This window comes from Perissodus microlepis, chromosome 18 (genome assembly GCF_051167445.1).
Source record: "Perissodus microlepis isolate ML-2025 ecotype Zambia chromosome 18, ASM5116744v1, whole genome shotgun sequence".
Lineage (NCBI taxonomy): Eukaryota > Metazoa > Chordata > Actinopteri > Cichliformes > Cichlidae > Perissodus > Perissodus microlepis.
In genome coordinates, this window is record NC_140478.1 from 5451633 (window position 1) to 5468039 (window position 16407).

The window sequence follows — 16407 nt, forward strand, 5'->3', positions numbered from 1 at the left end:
CCTGCTGTCTGCTTTTCTTACTCCCCTCATTCATCTCTCATCTTTACTTGTCTGCTGCCCTCAAATCCCTATTATTTTCCACCTCTCTCTTCTCCCCACGTCGTCTTTTTCTGTTCTCATCATTTGCGTCTCCCCTGCTTTCTAGTATTTCCTCTTTTAGAGCACTGATGGTCTGGCTGGAAACCTAAACGGAGCCATCTGCTGCAGAAATATTCAAACTTACATAATCTACATATGGTTGAAGTAGGTTTCCTAAATACACAAAAATATTTTCTTTCAACATGAGAAAATTACTGTATCAAAAATCCAAGATGTTCCCTAAGTCATATGTAGCAGACAAAGGACATGTGAGCAAGTTTCATTTTCTGTAATAGGTTCTATTTAACTCCAACAACAAATTCCAAGAATACAAATGACTGAAAACGATTAAAGAGGACCCACTGTGTTCATTTCTATCTCCAGATTTTTTCTTGCACTTTTCTCAATAGCATTTTTTACCATTCAATATAAAGTAATGTAAATAAAGTTTATTTATATAGCACTTTTCACAGACATAAGGGTCACAATAAAATTCACAAATCACAATGTTAATAGAGAACTATATTAAACCAGAAAAAAAAAAAGAAATATATAAATAACAACAGAATATCAGCTGAAGGCCTGATTAAGGCCAGAAAAATGTACAACAGTTTCTTTTAAAGAGTCCACAGACTCAGCTAAATGGAGCTGGAGTGGTAAACTTTTCCAGAGCCCACAGACTGAAAGGCTCTGTTCCCCCAAGTCTTCAGTCTTGTATAAGAGAGAACTAAAAGATTTTGAGTGTGTTTAACAAGAAGCTGAAATGTTGTTCAAGTTTCCTTGTAGGCGTTTCACCTCTCATCCGAGAAGCTTCTTCAGTTCTAAGAGCAATTGGTGGAGAGTCCCAAATTTTAAGCCCTATGGGAGTGTCCCCAAGAGGGTCATGGACCCCCTGTTGATCCTGTATCTAATCACACGAGCCAAGGTATGAAAACGGGTGTGAGTCACAATCAGCCACGGTTTCGGGTGAACCCATTGTGAAGCCTAGACCCACGTTATCATGTGATTTACTGAGGTCAAATGACCCACTATGTGAGTGGGCGTTAAAGCATCTGCGAAGGGATCTCAAAACTGGATTACAGATGGCAGTTGATGTCGTAAGCCACCGCCTCTGTTCAAAGATGGTCGCTCACAGTGGACATAGATGGCTTCTTTCACTCCTCTTTCAAACCATCTGTCTTCTCTGTCCAAAATGTGAACATTGGCATCCTCAAAAGAGAGAGTAAACAGCTACCAAACAGCCATCATAATTCGTCATACAATGAGAACAGGACAAATCAACAATTGACAATGACTAATTAATATTAAAATCTGTAACATAATGTATTGTTTAGAGTTTAGTCTGTTACTGTTACTATTTTTACCATTTCTTCTTGGAGCAACTGTAACCCACATAATTTCCTTAGGGATTAATAAAGTATTCTGATTCTGATTCTGATTGTTTCAGGATGACCTGCCATTATCCAATGACACATCTGCTTACCTGTATCTTTTGCCCGTTTCTCCTCCTCCTCTTTTCTCTTTTTTCTAAACTGAGGACCTGATGGCTTTGAACCCAGGATTCAAATCATGAATACATAATGGGCTTGAATTTACAACATTATGAATGAAATGTGCTCTATTTGGAAGCAGCAGGTCTCCCTCCCCTTTCCACGGGTTGTGTGTGAGACTTTAAATCATCAAAATATAAAATATAAAATTTAAATTGTTATTGATCCCTTTACCTCTAGTCCTAAAGTGTATATTTATTTTCTTACTCTTCTTATATTTATTGTTTGTTTACTTGCACTGATGTAACTGGAGCTTCGTTGTCTCGTCTCTCCAGTGTTGGTAAGGTTACTTTTAAAATGTATTCCATTACAGAATACAGAATACATGCCCTAAAATGTATTCTGTAACGTATTCCGTTACGTTACTCAATGAGAGTAACATATTCTGAATACTTTGGATTACTTAACATATTATCATGCATTTTACAACTACATGAATGTACTATTGCTGTGTGATTTATTACTGTTACTGAAGGTCCGCGGCTCTGAACTGTAGTAAAGGGACCTCTGACCAATACGGGTTCGTGTCGGGCTCGTAGCCGAAAAATAGCTTTACTTTGTTGTCTGGGTCAACTCTTCTTGCGAGAGACAGAGAGAGGCGTTGAAAGGCTGCTCCAAAGGAACTTATTGTTTCGGAGGAAAACACGAACAAAGCGTACAGTCGAGTTTTAATAGCTTACTTACAACTGGGCTCGTCAGGCTCTCTTCTTGGCTGCAGTGGTTATTATTATATTTACATGCTTCCAGCTCCCGTTTTGGCTCGATGACAACTCGTACTTTTCGACTCTCCTTTTTCTCCCACCTCGCTCTCACAGACACATAACGAGTATGGCAGTCCATTCTCCCTGCAGCACGGACTACACTGCCCATGATGCTACATTCTGCATTCTGCTTATTAGCTTAGCACAACAACAACAACAACAAAAAGGCGCTCTCTCACCCAGGAAACAGCAGAGCGAGAGTGTCACCCTGTAACCATGGCAACCGCAACGCTGCCGCCTGGAACTACTGTCAAACAAAACCGAAACAGCCCTGACCCGCCACAGTATGAAACAGGAAAGTACCGCCGTGTAATCCATTTATTTCAACAAAGTAACTGTATTCTAAATACCACCTTTTTAAACGGTACATGTAACCTTTAACCTTAACTAATGAGTTCATGAAAAAATTACCCATAACCATCTCACAGACGTAACACTGTGTACAGCTGCTTTAATACCATTGATATTTATTTACACTTTTTTTCTACAATTGATCTTCCTGAATTAACTTCAGTAATTACTTCCTCCAAACCATCAACGTGTTACACCCCATACCTACAAGACTGCTCAAAGAATTAATTAATGTTCCAATCTTAAATAGGGTCAACCTATCTCTATTAATCAAATATGTAACACAGGCCTTCAAACTGGCAGTAATAAAAACCATTACTTAAAAAGCCATTACCTTTACACAGTGGTCTTAGCTAATTATAGGCCAATCTCCAACCTTCCTTTCGCATCTAAAATTCTTGAAAGAGTAGTTTTCAAACAGCTAGCAGATCATCTGCAGAGGAATGGCTTATTTGAAGAGCTTCTGTCAGGTTTCAGAGCTCATCACAGCACAGAAACAGCTTTAGTGAAGGTTACAAATGATCTTCTTATGGCCTCTGACAGTGGACTCATCTCTGTGCTTGTCCTGCTAGACCTCAGTGCAGCGTTCGATACTGTCGACCATAATATGTCAACGTGATTAGAGCATGCTGTCAGTATTAAAGGCACCTCACTGCAGTGGTTTGAATCATATCTGTCTAATAGACTCTAATTTGTTCATGTAAATGTAGAGTACTCTTAACACACTAAGGTTAATTGTGGAATTACAATGGTTTCCTAACTAGGACCAATTTTGTTTCTGTTATACATGCTTCCTTTAGGCAGTATCATTAGAAGGAATAGGATACAGTTTCACTGCTATGCATCTGATACCCAACTTTATCTGTCCATGAAGCCTGATAACATGCACCAAATGCAGCAATGTCTTAAAGACATAAATTACCTCAAATTTTCTGCTTTTAAATTCAGATAAAGTTGTAGTTTTTGTACTCCACACTAACAGTCTTAGAAATACAGTATCTAACCAGATGTTAACTTTGAGTAGCATTAACTTGGCCTCCAGTAACACTGCGAAGAATCTTTGATCAGAATATGCACATATTAAAAAAATACGTGGGACTGCTTTCTTCAATTTTATCATCTTATCCATTCTTTCACCCTTAAAATAATCTCTAAACTTTTAACCTCTCATTCTCTTCCAACTTTTTTTCTTTTGCTTTTCCTTCTTTTTTTCTTTCTTAACCAAGTCCTATTTTGGTAGTCTCTTTTTTGTTTTCTTTGGTATAAATATAAATAACCTTTAAGTGAGTGTAATTGCAACCCAAAGATCTTGATCTCCATGAGAGCCCTTCTCTATCGTTCTTTTGTTTCTTTGTTTAAAGTTTTAGCTCAGTGGTATTTTAGAATGTGTATCTAGATACCACTGTTATCTTTAAACTAGACATTATGCGTTACATGTTTAAAGACTACTCTGTCAGAAGAGAGCATCCTTAGCATATGACTTCTACTGTGAGTGTGTGTCCATTTGTGTGGTCTCCTTGCTTTCAGGCGTTTAGAACAAGTCATTCAAAGTTGTACAGAACACACACACACTAACGCATTCACTCAGTTTGGCAAGTCTGTAGTGTATGTGTATGGGCGTCTTTCTTCTGCATCCTGCTCAGTGGTCACTTACCACACACACTCCACCACCACATCAACATGATGGTTATATAACTTTTGATGTCATCTCCACTGATGTTCCACTGAGTTTTAGTGGAATATTCCTGCTCAGAATTTATGCATTTGAAATCAGCTTGGACTTAATGTTTTCAAACAATTTTTTTTCTAAATTTCATTTCTTTCTTGTTACAACTTTGCTGTGCACACACATACTTTTTCAGCTGGTAAGACTGTAGAGCAGAGATAAAGAGCTGGCTGAACTGAACCAGATTGGAAGAACAGCGGCAGCTTTTTATCTTAAAAGTGAGCAGTGCATCACCCTGTTTGTACCCATGTGTGTTTCTCTAACATGTAGCAGGTCTGATTTGTGTCCCGAGCATTTCCAGTTTGAAGTTCAACAGCATCTGGTCCAGGGTTTATTTTCCATCCTGTGTTCCTTCCAGTGGCTCTGCTGCTTCCAGGAAAATTTAATCATACCTCACAAATAATGCCCACAACAGGATACAGAGGCACACAGAGAAGGAGGAAAGTGAGACAATGACACTGAAAAACGTTTGAATCGTTTTATTATAAATGTACAAACTCCTAGTTAAGCAGTCAAAATTCTTGCCCTTGTCTGGGTATTTTTTTTTTTTACAACCAAAATAGTACAAGTTAAAAATTATTTTACCACTTCTATCAACAATGGGAAACACATTAAAAGGACAAACAATACAATTTTTTATCACAAAGAAAATAACAGGCAATTACTTCAATACAAAATCTAAAAAAAAAACCCACATTATACTGGTTACATGGGGCCTATCATATGCAAATCTGCTTTCATTAAGCAAAGAATTTGAAAAGCTGTATTTGCTGTATTTGAGGCTGATTTGTGTAATTTTGACTCTGTGTAGATTAAAGAAAGTTCAAAATAAATTTAAACTTGTTGACCTAATTCTTGTTTTTTTTTCTCTTTTAAGTCATTAAAGATGTATGTTGTACAATCATTCCACTCTGTAAAAAGAGCAGTTCAAAGACATCTTGAAAAGCCCCAAATTACCATAACATTCATGGTCATTATGAGTAAATATAAACCTCTGCCCAACTTACAGTCCCTTACTGTTTCCACATCCACTATAACCAAAGCAATCGTTGCTTCTGATAAATCATTTTGCCTGGAAAAGGTTATAAGACCATTTCCAAAGTCACTCTACAGTGAGAAAGATTATTGATGTGGAAAATATTCAAGACATTTGCCAATTGTCCCAGGCGTTAACATCCCAGCAATTCCCCCTAAGGTCAGATCATACAGTGCTCAGAGAAATTGCAACCAAAGAGCTACATCTCAGAATCTACAAGCCCTAATTAGTATGTTAAATGTTACAGTTCATGACAGTAAAATAAGAAAACAATTGAACTAGTATGGATTGTTTGAAACACTGCTGCCATGAAAAAGTATCTTCTTCATGTCACCCAAGATACAATACAATTCTGCTTTTCTTGTCTGCAAGTGCTGTGTCCGACAGTTACTGACTTAAGTGCGTGCACATCAGAGCAGCAACCCAGTGACCACACAGTGTTTAATTTATCCACAGTCTTTTCGAAACAAAACACAGATGGAATATCTGTTCAGTTTTCGTATTTCTTCCATCCTCGGCTTTGTTTTGACTCACTGGACAAACTAATTTGCCAAATATTCATCTAACCATCTGCCCATTATTCTAAATAAGCAAAAATGACATCATACATCATCTGATGACCATTATCCCATGAGTACAGTTTCTTGTCCAGTGGACAATAAGCCAGCTGGGAGTTATGTGCATGCATGTTTGTGAACGCCAGGCTTGGCACTGTGTGCGTAAGCGTGTGAGTGTCAAATGCGTAGGTCACGTTTGCATAGCGACGCTCCATACTATCCACTGCATAAAGCACGCCACATACCAAGAAGCTGTTACCGTAACGACCTCTTCTGAGACCTGTGCGAAAGGTCTGTATTGGCTGAAGGTCTCGAGGGTGGAGGTGGATTAGCAGGATAACTTCCTGGTGGAAGCCCTCTGTGTCCAAAGCAGGGTAAAGCAGCCACAGGCCGGACTCATCTACCGCAAACTCGACCTGCAAAATACACAAGCTCAAGTTTGTATGACTTTTGCATCTTAAAATAATTTTAGACTGCAATCTTTCAGGTTGTTGTTTTGGTTTTAGAACCTATAATTTTACTGATCTATTCATTCCCACTGCAGTTATTCATCTGCAGCAGGCAGTTGTTTACATACTTTGCTTAGCTCTCCAGACAGCAGATTAAGGTAGATTAAGGTAGTCCTTGCTGGTGGAGATCAAAAACAGATTTAGAGAATCTTTAAAGAGATTTTAAAGAGTTTAAAAAGAGCCTGACTGGCTGACTTTTCTTTCTAACTACAGTTGAGGCCAAAATTATTAGCCCCCCAGGAATTTTGGAACATTTTGCTAAACTTCTGCCCAACGTTTGCAGCATTGATGAAACTTGATACATTCAAACATTCACCAGTGCGATTTAGTAGCTTTCGGTACATTTTGTAATATAAAATACCTTTTTATGTTTGCTTCATATCAAATATAATAAAAAATGGGGAGGTCAAAAATATTAGCCCTACGTGAATGTTTGCTTTCAAAACACCTAGAGTAATTAACCAGTCAGCTTTGAAACCACATCTGTGCAGTCAACTGGCTTCCTAACAACATTCAATCAGCATAAAAAGGGTTCAAGGAACAGGGCATTTGAACACATGAGAGGAACTACTGTTACTGGCCATGCCAAAGATAAAGGAAATAATTCTGGAGCTCAGAAAAAAAGATAGTAGAGGCTCATGATAAGGGGGAAGGCTACATGCCATTTCCAAGCAATTCACAGTGTCTAGAACTGCTGTATGTTGCATCATTGCCAAGTCCAAGGAGACAAATTCTGTAAGAAACAAACCTGGCCGTGGCCGTAAGTTCAAGATTTCAAGAACCCTGGAGACGAAAATAGTCACAGATGTCAGCAAGGAACCGCGGACATCTGCCAAGACGATTGTTACTGACCTGGCCTCTTCTGGAGTTGATGTTTCAAGGAACACAGTTGTGACGGCTATTCATCATGGTGGACTTCAGGGGCATCATCCCAGAAGAACACCTTTACTCAAAGAGCTGCACATCACAGCCCGACTGAGGTTTGTCAATGAACATTTGTAAGGTAAAGATCAGTTTTGGAAGTGCTTTGATCTGATGAGACTAAACTGGAACTGTTTCAGCACATAGTTGTTGCTTATGTTTGGCAAAGAAAGGCACAGGCCTTCAACCCCAGGAACACAGTTGGGAACATCATGATGTGAGGCTGTTTTCAGGCACAGGGAGCCTTGTTTGGTTGCATGGCATCATGAAAAAAGAAATTATGTTGACATTTTGAAAGAGAAAATGCAGAAATCCGCTCATAGTCTAGGCTTAGGTTGTCGCTGGGTCTTCCAACAAGACAATGACCCAAAGCATACATCAACATTAGTCCAACAGTTCCTCAAGGATACCAAAACCAAGATCCTGGAGTGGCCCGCACAGAGCACAGACCTCAATCCTATTGAGAATCTGTGGCGAGTGCTCCAAGTGAATGTCCATGCTTGGAAACCATTCAATTTGGACGAGCTAGAACAATTTGCAATGGAGGAATGGGCCAAAATCCCTCCGGAGACCTGTGCAAACCTAGTAAAGACCTACTCTAAGAAATTGTTGTCAGTTGTGGCTCAGAAAGGGTACAGTATTGACTATTAATGGCCATGGGGCTAATAATTTTGGATGTCTCATTTTTGCCCTTTCTTGTTTTAACTTGGTGTATCAATAAAATATCCTAATTAACTTAGTGGACATTGTTGTTTTGGAAACAGATACACTATACAAAACAGAGACTTGTTAATGGTCATTTTCACACTAAAATCGCACACACACATATAAACATCCACATTCCAACGTATACACATCCACATTCCAATGTAAGGAACACACACACTGATGTATATAAATAAAGACCAGGGCAGTGGCAGAGCGCGAGTGCCTGAGCCCTCACTCCCGTGCGAGTGCTCTGTGACTGCCCTTGCTGCAAGTAAAACTGTGTGTTTCTCCTCTCTGATTCTCAGCTGAAGAAGTGTTTTAGAATACATCTCTTGACAGAAACAAACCACAAAAGTGATCAGTTGAGCTCTTTAGTAATTTATAATGTTCCCACACATAATTTTAATGATGCTTGAAAGACTTCTAAATGTTCTTGTTTAAATCATTATGGAGTACTTCTTGGGCCGTTATTTAAAAATGAAAGTAATGAGTCTTACTTCAGTCTGTGTCTTGTGAATTTGCTCCTCCAGTAAAGCATCGTGCAGTGTGGTCCACGCAGCCACATATCTGTGCCTCAGGTCATATCTGATAACGTCCCTGCTGAAGGCTCGATTATAGTAGAAAGCCCCATTAAACACAACATGGCCTGTTCCAGTGAAACTGTAAGGTAGCTTGTATGAATTACTTGTCTGACCTGAACAGGAAGGACACACAGAAAATAGATATGCACAACCTTAATGATCATCAAACTAAGATATGTCCATCATGTAGAGAAAATATTTTACTGCAACTAATTGATTGATTGATTGATCATACTTTATTCATCCAGAGGGAAATTGGGTTAATAAACATTGCAACGATTTTTACCTTAATTAATAACAGTATTTCAAATGGCTAAAATTTATTTTGTTTTCTAATAACACTAGTGTTGAGACTAGATTATTTCTGTTTATAATGTTATGCAATAAATCATGGTTTCACAATTATCCTCTCATTTGTACTGTCTTATAATTAAAAGACCCGCCTCCACACCCTTTAAAAAAAAACAACAACTTGTTTCCAGGCTGTGGATGATCTTTGTCTTTGTCAAGAAAATTTTTTCAACTATTTCAGCTTTTTAGAAACATCTCGGTTTCAAGCATCCAATGAAGAACAACAAATATGATTTTTGTCAAAACCTTGTGATTAAGTAATCGTCATTAGGATATTGAGCTAAGTAATTGTCATTGTAAAATTTCCCCAAATTGAGAAGCCTTATTTTCTAAGGCAGAAAATCCCTGCAATATCCAGGAGAAGACAAATATTACATGCTCATGCATCAAAATGATGTTCAGGCTAACTTTTCATCCAGATGCAAAGGCGAAGGCAGTTTTACATCACTGCAAAGGGACAGCTATGGTAGATGAATGCCCTTTCCTGAGCCTGGTTCTGCTGGAGGCCCCTTCTTGTTAAAATGGTGTTCTTCCTTCCCACCATCACCAAATACTAGCTCATAATGAGCCGTATGCTCATCAGGGTTCTCTCTAATAGTGTCTATTACATGGGCCTTTCCTTACAATATGAAGCACTTGGAACAACTGTTGTTATCTACTGGCACTACACAAATAACCATTAATTTAAACTATTTTTACGTACTTTATGAAACCTCATTTAAAATGAAATTGGCAACCAAGATTTAGAGGATTAAATATAAAGATCATTTGATTGTTAAGTATCTAAACTTTAACTCCTAGACCTGGCTATATTGAAACACAGGTGCTAAAATGAATTTCACAAGTGTATAGAATTTTACCATACTCATGTTCAGCTTGAAGGACCTGATTCTAATCCATGAATCTTTTTCTAACACATCCATTGTGTGTGAAATATTGTTTCCTGTTTTTCTGTTTTTTTACTTTTACGGATCTTCATGTCACTGTTTGTTCTGTCGTTCAAATATGAAATGCATTCACCAGTGGAATCTGTTCTGATTGCTAAAACATTGATAGAACTTTTATGAGATGAATTAGGGTACCTGACACTGTTTGAGATTAGAAGATAATTTTTTTCACAAACACAAACCTCTGTACCTAATTTGAAGGTGTCCATGTCTCGGAACTCCAGTAGGTTGTTGCCATAGTGACCACTAGTGAGGTAGATGACGTTCCCATGACCACGAGCATCTCTCATCCAGGCTCCATCACTAAGGCCATAAGTATTTTTCTGGACCGGTTCAGAGATGCTAGCTACTGTGTCCTTACACACTCCTGTAAAAATACACATTAGGTGTCAGCAAGGATACACCTACTACCAGATGAGGTATTACAATACGCAGATCAGCCAAAATGCTATAATTACACCTTTCTAGTAATTATTTTGTCTGTCTAATATCTATAAGACTAAACAGTTATGTTGAAAAGGGAAACTATTGATAGAGACCAAGACCACATTTTTTATCAGGCTGGGAAGCTGAAACTGAAGGCATTTTAACACAGGATTTTGTGAGATCTCCCTCAAGTGGCCACTGGAGCCCTGGAGGTTACCATTTCATTTTTATGAAATAATCAACATTATTAGCTTCATATGGAAATGAATAGGTTCATTAGTCTTACTCTACCTGGCTTTTTGGTAACCATTGGTTGGTCAGCGGGGCTCTCTGTCCAGCTGAGGCGGCTTTTGGTTCTTGACTGAGGCGCTGAGGTGGGAGCTGCACCAATAGGTGGAGTGATATTGGTGTCTGAGGGTGAAGTGGTATACTGGCTAACAGGCGGAGTGGGGTGAATAGCAGTTCTGGTAGTTAAGGATTTTTGGGTAGTTGCCGTTGGCTTTGGAGTTGTTGTGGAGGAGCGAACTGGTTGGGTTGCAGTTATGGTTTGTTGGCTGGTAGATGGGGGAGCTGTTGGTGGATGGGATGGTGAAGAACTGGTCAAAGGTATGTCTTTGAGGTCTGGCTTTATGGTAGTTTTTGAAGGCCTGTTAGGTGGCAGCTGCTCAGACACCTGCAAATCCACTGATGATTTTGTGGTAACAGAAGCTACAAGACAAGATAAAAGAAGAAAGGGCCTTTCTCTGTAATTTTTAAAATAAATTTTACCTTTGATTAAATTAAAAAAGCCTTTAGCACATAACTTGAAAGCATTGATTTTACAGAGCAATGCAATAGACTTACTGTTCTGTGCTTTGCCTTTCTTATCCTCCTTGTAGCTCTCTTCCTCTGCCTTGTAAAAGGTCACACCCCTGATGACAACAGTGTTTTTGTCTTTCATTGGCTGCTTTGGCTCTGTCTTCTCTTTGATCGGCTTTCGTGTTTCTGTCTGATTCCTGATTGGGTTCTGTTCCTCCACACCATCTTGCTGGTGGTTTGTCTTCAGCTGGCTGTCATAATTCTTCTGTAAGAGAAAATTCAGTCTCATTTATAATGAAGAGGGACTATCTATCCACAATAGCAATCTTCTAGAAGAGTGCACAGCATAAAATCAGACAAGAGTTTGTCTTGGCTTGTGATCTGTTAAGACACAGATTTTCCCAAGGTTTTTACCTGCTTGTGGGCGTAGGCAGCTGCTCCACTTTTAACTCTTGAGCGCTCATCATTCAGTTTCTTTTTTTTCGGCTGGATCTTTTTTTCTTTATCCTTTTCCCTCGCTCTTTCCTTTACACATTCTTTCTCTCTCATTCTTTCAGTCAAATTTTGTGTGAATGCCTTGAGTTCAGAAAAAGACACATGCAGGGTCAACAAACTATTTCAGATGACATCACTTTGCACTTAGTCTGGACTCTGTGAATATACAAATATATATTTTTAGAAGTCTGGATATTCAATTCAATTTTATTTATACAGCGCCAAATCACAATAGTCGCCTCAAGACGACTATCTTACAATCTATTATTGTAAGGTAGACCCTACAATAATAGATACAGAGAAAAACCCAACGATCATATGACCCCATATGAGCAAGCACTTTGGCGACAGTGGGAAGGAAAAACTCCCTTTTAACAGGAAGAAACCTCCGGCAGAACCAGGCTCAGGGAGGGGCGGGGCCATCTGCTGCCACTGGTTGGGGAGAGAGAAGTAAGACAGGATAAAAAACATGCTGTGGAAGAGGGCCAGTGATTAATAACAGGTATGATTCAGTGCGGAGAGGTCTATTAAAACATAGTGAGTGAGAAAGGTGACTGAAGAAGAAATACTTAATGCATCATGGGAATCCACCAGCAGCCTACACCTATTGCAGCATAATTAAAGGAGGATTCAGGGTCACCTAATCCAGCACTAACTATATGCATTAGCAAAAAGGAAAGTTTTAAGCCTAATCTTAAAAGTGGAGAGAGTGTGAGTATGAATGGTTATCTGTCTCTCTGGTTCAGTCCTGTGTACCCTGCCTCTGACCCTAAAGTAGCTGATATAGGCTCCAGTGCCCCCTGACCCTGATAAGGATAAATGCAGGAAAATGGATGGATATATGTCTTCTCCTTCACTATAAAGTTCATTCTCATTGTATGTGCAGAGGAGAATTTAAAACAAAATCACAGAAATATTTCTTTAAGAGTAAAACTTCTATGGCCTAAAGACAATACCAACTATATATTTTTTTAAATTAATTGTAAAAATAAGCTATTCCAGTATTGCAGTACAGCCATCCATGTAGGGGTATCATATTTCAAGGAAATGTCCAACAATCATATTTCTGATATCTTTTTAAAAAATGAATACATTTTGTTGATTTTTGCGGCTCACAGATAACAAACTTTACAAGTGTAAGTGAGTGACGGGCATTTGCCATCCTTCTTTTCCAGTGAGCTACTTGCAGCATTATAGTACAATAGTAGTGACACAGTCAAATGTAAACGCAAAAGTAGCCAACGTGTTTTCCTTGGAAATTTTAAGTAAAGGGAAGTTGCATCTTAGGTTGAGCCTTTTGAACTGCTATTTAAGGCCCTCCTTTTACCACCATGTAAACTGTGAGTAATTTTCATCCACTGTTTGCTTTTCCTGTTATATTGAGTGCAGTTGAGTGCAAGTGCTCCACCAATGCTTGGTGGAGTCATTTGTTTTATTTTTTGGTCGCACATTGGTGATGTGTTTTTGCCTTAAGTAGGGTTTGTTGCTTCCACCTTTAGAAGGCAGTCAGGTCCGGGCTTGTCTCGTTTTTGCGGGCACTTTGGAACGTAAACGCTTGACCTTGCTATATCGTTGCTACAACAATGTCAAGAGTTTAGAGCACATAACTGGTATACTAGTATTGCCCTAAAGTATATGATATGGCACAGTTTAACATCCAAGCACAGTCAAAGAGCAAGCTGACAGAGGATATGAAGAAGCCAAAGTGTTTAGATTTACCATTTGTTTGTGTTAGCAGGTCTGTCTACATGTCGACAACATGTGCTCACCTTCTCTATGTTGTCCACCCTGGTCAGTAGCTTGGTGGTAACAGAATGGAGCTTTAACAAGTCCATTCCATACAGAGAGACTTCCAACAAGTCAATGATAGTTGCCAGCTAAACAAAATCAAGAAATTGTTTTTTTTATTATTATTATTAGTTAAACATCTTCCTGCTCAAAACTAACTTAACAGTGTATCATCAGTAACCAGAACACATGTATATGTTTCTACCTTGATGTCATCTTTGCTCGCTTCCTGTAGTTTTTTAAACCTGTACTCTCCCTCGCAGGGATTGACAGCGGAAGGTGGAGCCATGCACACACACTTCTTGCAGTCTGTTCCTTTGGTAATTGTCTCTACAGTGTAAAAATCCTGAGATGGTGATTTTAGGTCACTTTCATGGACATGGCTGCAGTCGGATCGCTTGATTGGTCGAACAACACAGCGACACACACAGTCGGACCCTGAAGACACTGTTTTTACTTTGTCGTAATCTCCCAGCAACTGAAACAGAGGCAGAAAGTTGTCTTTCTCAATATATTTTTTCCACAAAATAGGCCAGACAGCAGGAATCCTGAATAAATAGTGAATGTAAAATTGATAGTATATTATACTATACTTATATTATAATTTATTTAGCAGAAATGCAGGAACTAAAATCAGAAAAAGAGTTGAAATGTCTGACGATATGCAGCTGCAACAGTGGTGAGCTGTGTGGAATGAAGACAGCTATAGGCATTTACAAACAGGCCCTCTTTGGTTTGGACCACTTACAGTTTGAGAATATTACATAACCAACCACCAGGGGGATGCAAACTTTTACCATAGTGTACACTCACACACACACACACACACACACACACACACAAACACACAGCTCTGGGCTTGATTTACCATGACAGTATGAGGTAAAAGGAAATTTCCCGTATAGATAAACTTTTGGAATCGCTGTGTCAGAAACAACCCCTGAAATCCAACTCAAGATGGAAAACGAGAGGTTCAGGGTTTACTGTTTAAAGCAAAGTAAGTCCTAACAGCACAAGTGCTGTGGGATCTCATGTGGTTTTCCCTTGGTGAGGTAGATGGAAAGTTTTGCTGAGGTACTAACTGCTGTTACTCAGTTGAAGTCTCCTGGAAGAAGAATTAAGCAGGTTGAAGTAAACAGGTCATGGATTGAAGTTTTACTTTTTATAATTTGCATAAAAGAGCATGGCTTTGCAGAACTTTACTTCAGTTCAGTCAAATGTAAAAATAGGTCAAACAGCACATCATCTTGTGCTTTTAACTTTTAAAACGTTTTAAATTTGATAACTGCCTTAATTATTAAAACTAGGAATTTCTGTTCTCCCAACTCATTTGCAGTATGTGAATATACATAAACTTCTTTGTCAGTGTAGTTTAACATAGAATACAATTAATCATAAAAAGGCGCACATTATAGTTCACAAACCTGGCTTATTATATTCTCTTGGTTTTCCAGCTCGTCCTCCAGAGGCTCGACAGTGGGTTGGAACTGTGGAACTCTCTCCTGAGTGGCTTTCTCCGGGAACTGGTGACTACCCTCTGCTTTGCTTGTGGAGTTGGCATCTTTAATCGGCCTCAGCTCGTCGGTTTCAGCTAGCAGCATCTTCTCCCGAATGCTTCCGTCCACCGCCAGGCTTCTTACAGCACAGCAGAAAATCAGCAGTGAAAGTCCGCGCCACATTTCTGCACAGCAGCTAAGGATAAGAAGGACTCTGTATACAAACTAGTCTTTATCAGGTAGTTGTAGCCAAAAATTGCGGAGCAAGTACGAATGAATAAACACCCACGCATCAAACGGTGCAGTAAATTACTTCACTAGAAAGTAGGCTTATTGTCCTTCCGAGCGGGTAAAAACGAGTCCATAAAACGGTTTAGCTTGAAAAAAAAGTACTCAAACTTAAAAAAAGAAAGAAAGAAAGATCTCGTGTACTTGTTATTTTTTTATGAAGACTCGTATTAAAATAATTGTTGTAAGAGAAACGAATTATAACTTAAAAGCTAAAAAAATAATAATAATTTAAAAAAAAGTTGCTTTAACTCGGGTCAGTGTGACGTGTCGCCGGTGAGCTGGGTGGCACCGACGGACCTCAACACCGGCCCCGATCAGAACTGGACTAACTGTGCTCGAGCCTGAGCCTGAAGTGGGAGTGGGACAGATGGGCGGGGAGGGAGAGGGGAGAGAGAGAGAGCAGAATGGCTCCAGGTTGAACACTTAACATTACACACAGCTTACTGCAGCTTGCCAGCCAATCAAAGTAGCCTAACTGGGCACTGCAAAGGTCCCGAGCGGTTTATCATGTCACAACTGTTTTTGCTTTACCAGTAAACCTCACAGTATGTTCACGTTTAATAAGGTTCCCATTAAAACCGATGTCAAACAATTTTCTTACTATTAATGTCTCGAAATATACCACAAGGTATTTAGTTTAACCAGAATATCTGAAAACTGATCCTGCTTATTGTAACAAAAACTATTAGAAATATAGAGACTTTTTTCAAATTATATTTTAATATTTATATAAAAATACGTCATATCGTATATGAAAAATTATACAAACAAGTTAAACTATTGTATCATTCCTAACTCTTTGTGTCTTTCATAAACACATGGCCATTAGAATATCATCAAATATACACCCATCCGTTCACTTCCGCTTATCCATTTCAGGGTTGTGAGTTGGATTCACGAAAATGATGTGCATGATGAAAAGGCACTTTCGCTGTAGTAGGGAATTGTGCTTTTTGTGATTGTCTTCCGTGTACATGCTGTTCAATGATGTTCATATTAAGTATGGACAAAATTTTAGGTCAGTGTTTGAAAAAGTA

The 16407-nt window shown here is 38.9% G+C and overlaps 1 protein-coding gene across 1 annotated transcript; it reads right to left on the bottom strand.

Moving 5' to 3' along the window:
- Positions 1 to 4930: 4930 nt before the first annotated feature.
- olfml2bb (olfactomedin-like 2Bb) lies at positions 4931 to 15704 on the bottom strand. Its single transcript, XM_084913082.1, has 9 exons — positions 15008 to 15704; positions 13789 to 14061; positions 13565 to 13672; positions 11715 to 11876; positions 11346 to 11565; positions 10794 to 11210; positions 10267 to 10443; positions 8695 to 8891; positions 4931 to 6475 (listed from the first exon to the last, which is right to left on the bottom strand). Exons 1-9 carry the CDS (start codon positions 15260 to 15262, stop codon positions 6080 to 6082), a joined length of 2205 nt encoding a protein of 734 aa, XP_084769208.1. The 5' UTR covers positions 15263 to 15704; the 3' UTR covers positions 4931 to 6079.
- Positions 15705 to 16407: the final 703 nt, after the last annotated feature.

Bases quoted from the DNA above. Each gene is read 5' to 3' on its own strand.
- olfml2bb (XM_084913082.1), bottom strand. From the start codon at position 15,262: ATGTGGCGCGGACTTTCACTGCTGATTTTCTGCTGTGCTGTAAGAAGC. The intron at 11,566-11,714 runs GTAAAAACCTTG...TTTCTCTTACAG, and splicing joins CTGCCTACGCCCACAAGCAG to AAGAATTATGACAGCCAGCT. The intron at 8,892-10,266 runs GTACAGAGGTTT...CTTCCTGTTCAG, and splicing joins CATGGACACCTTCAAATTAG to GTCAGACAAGTAATTCATAC.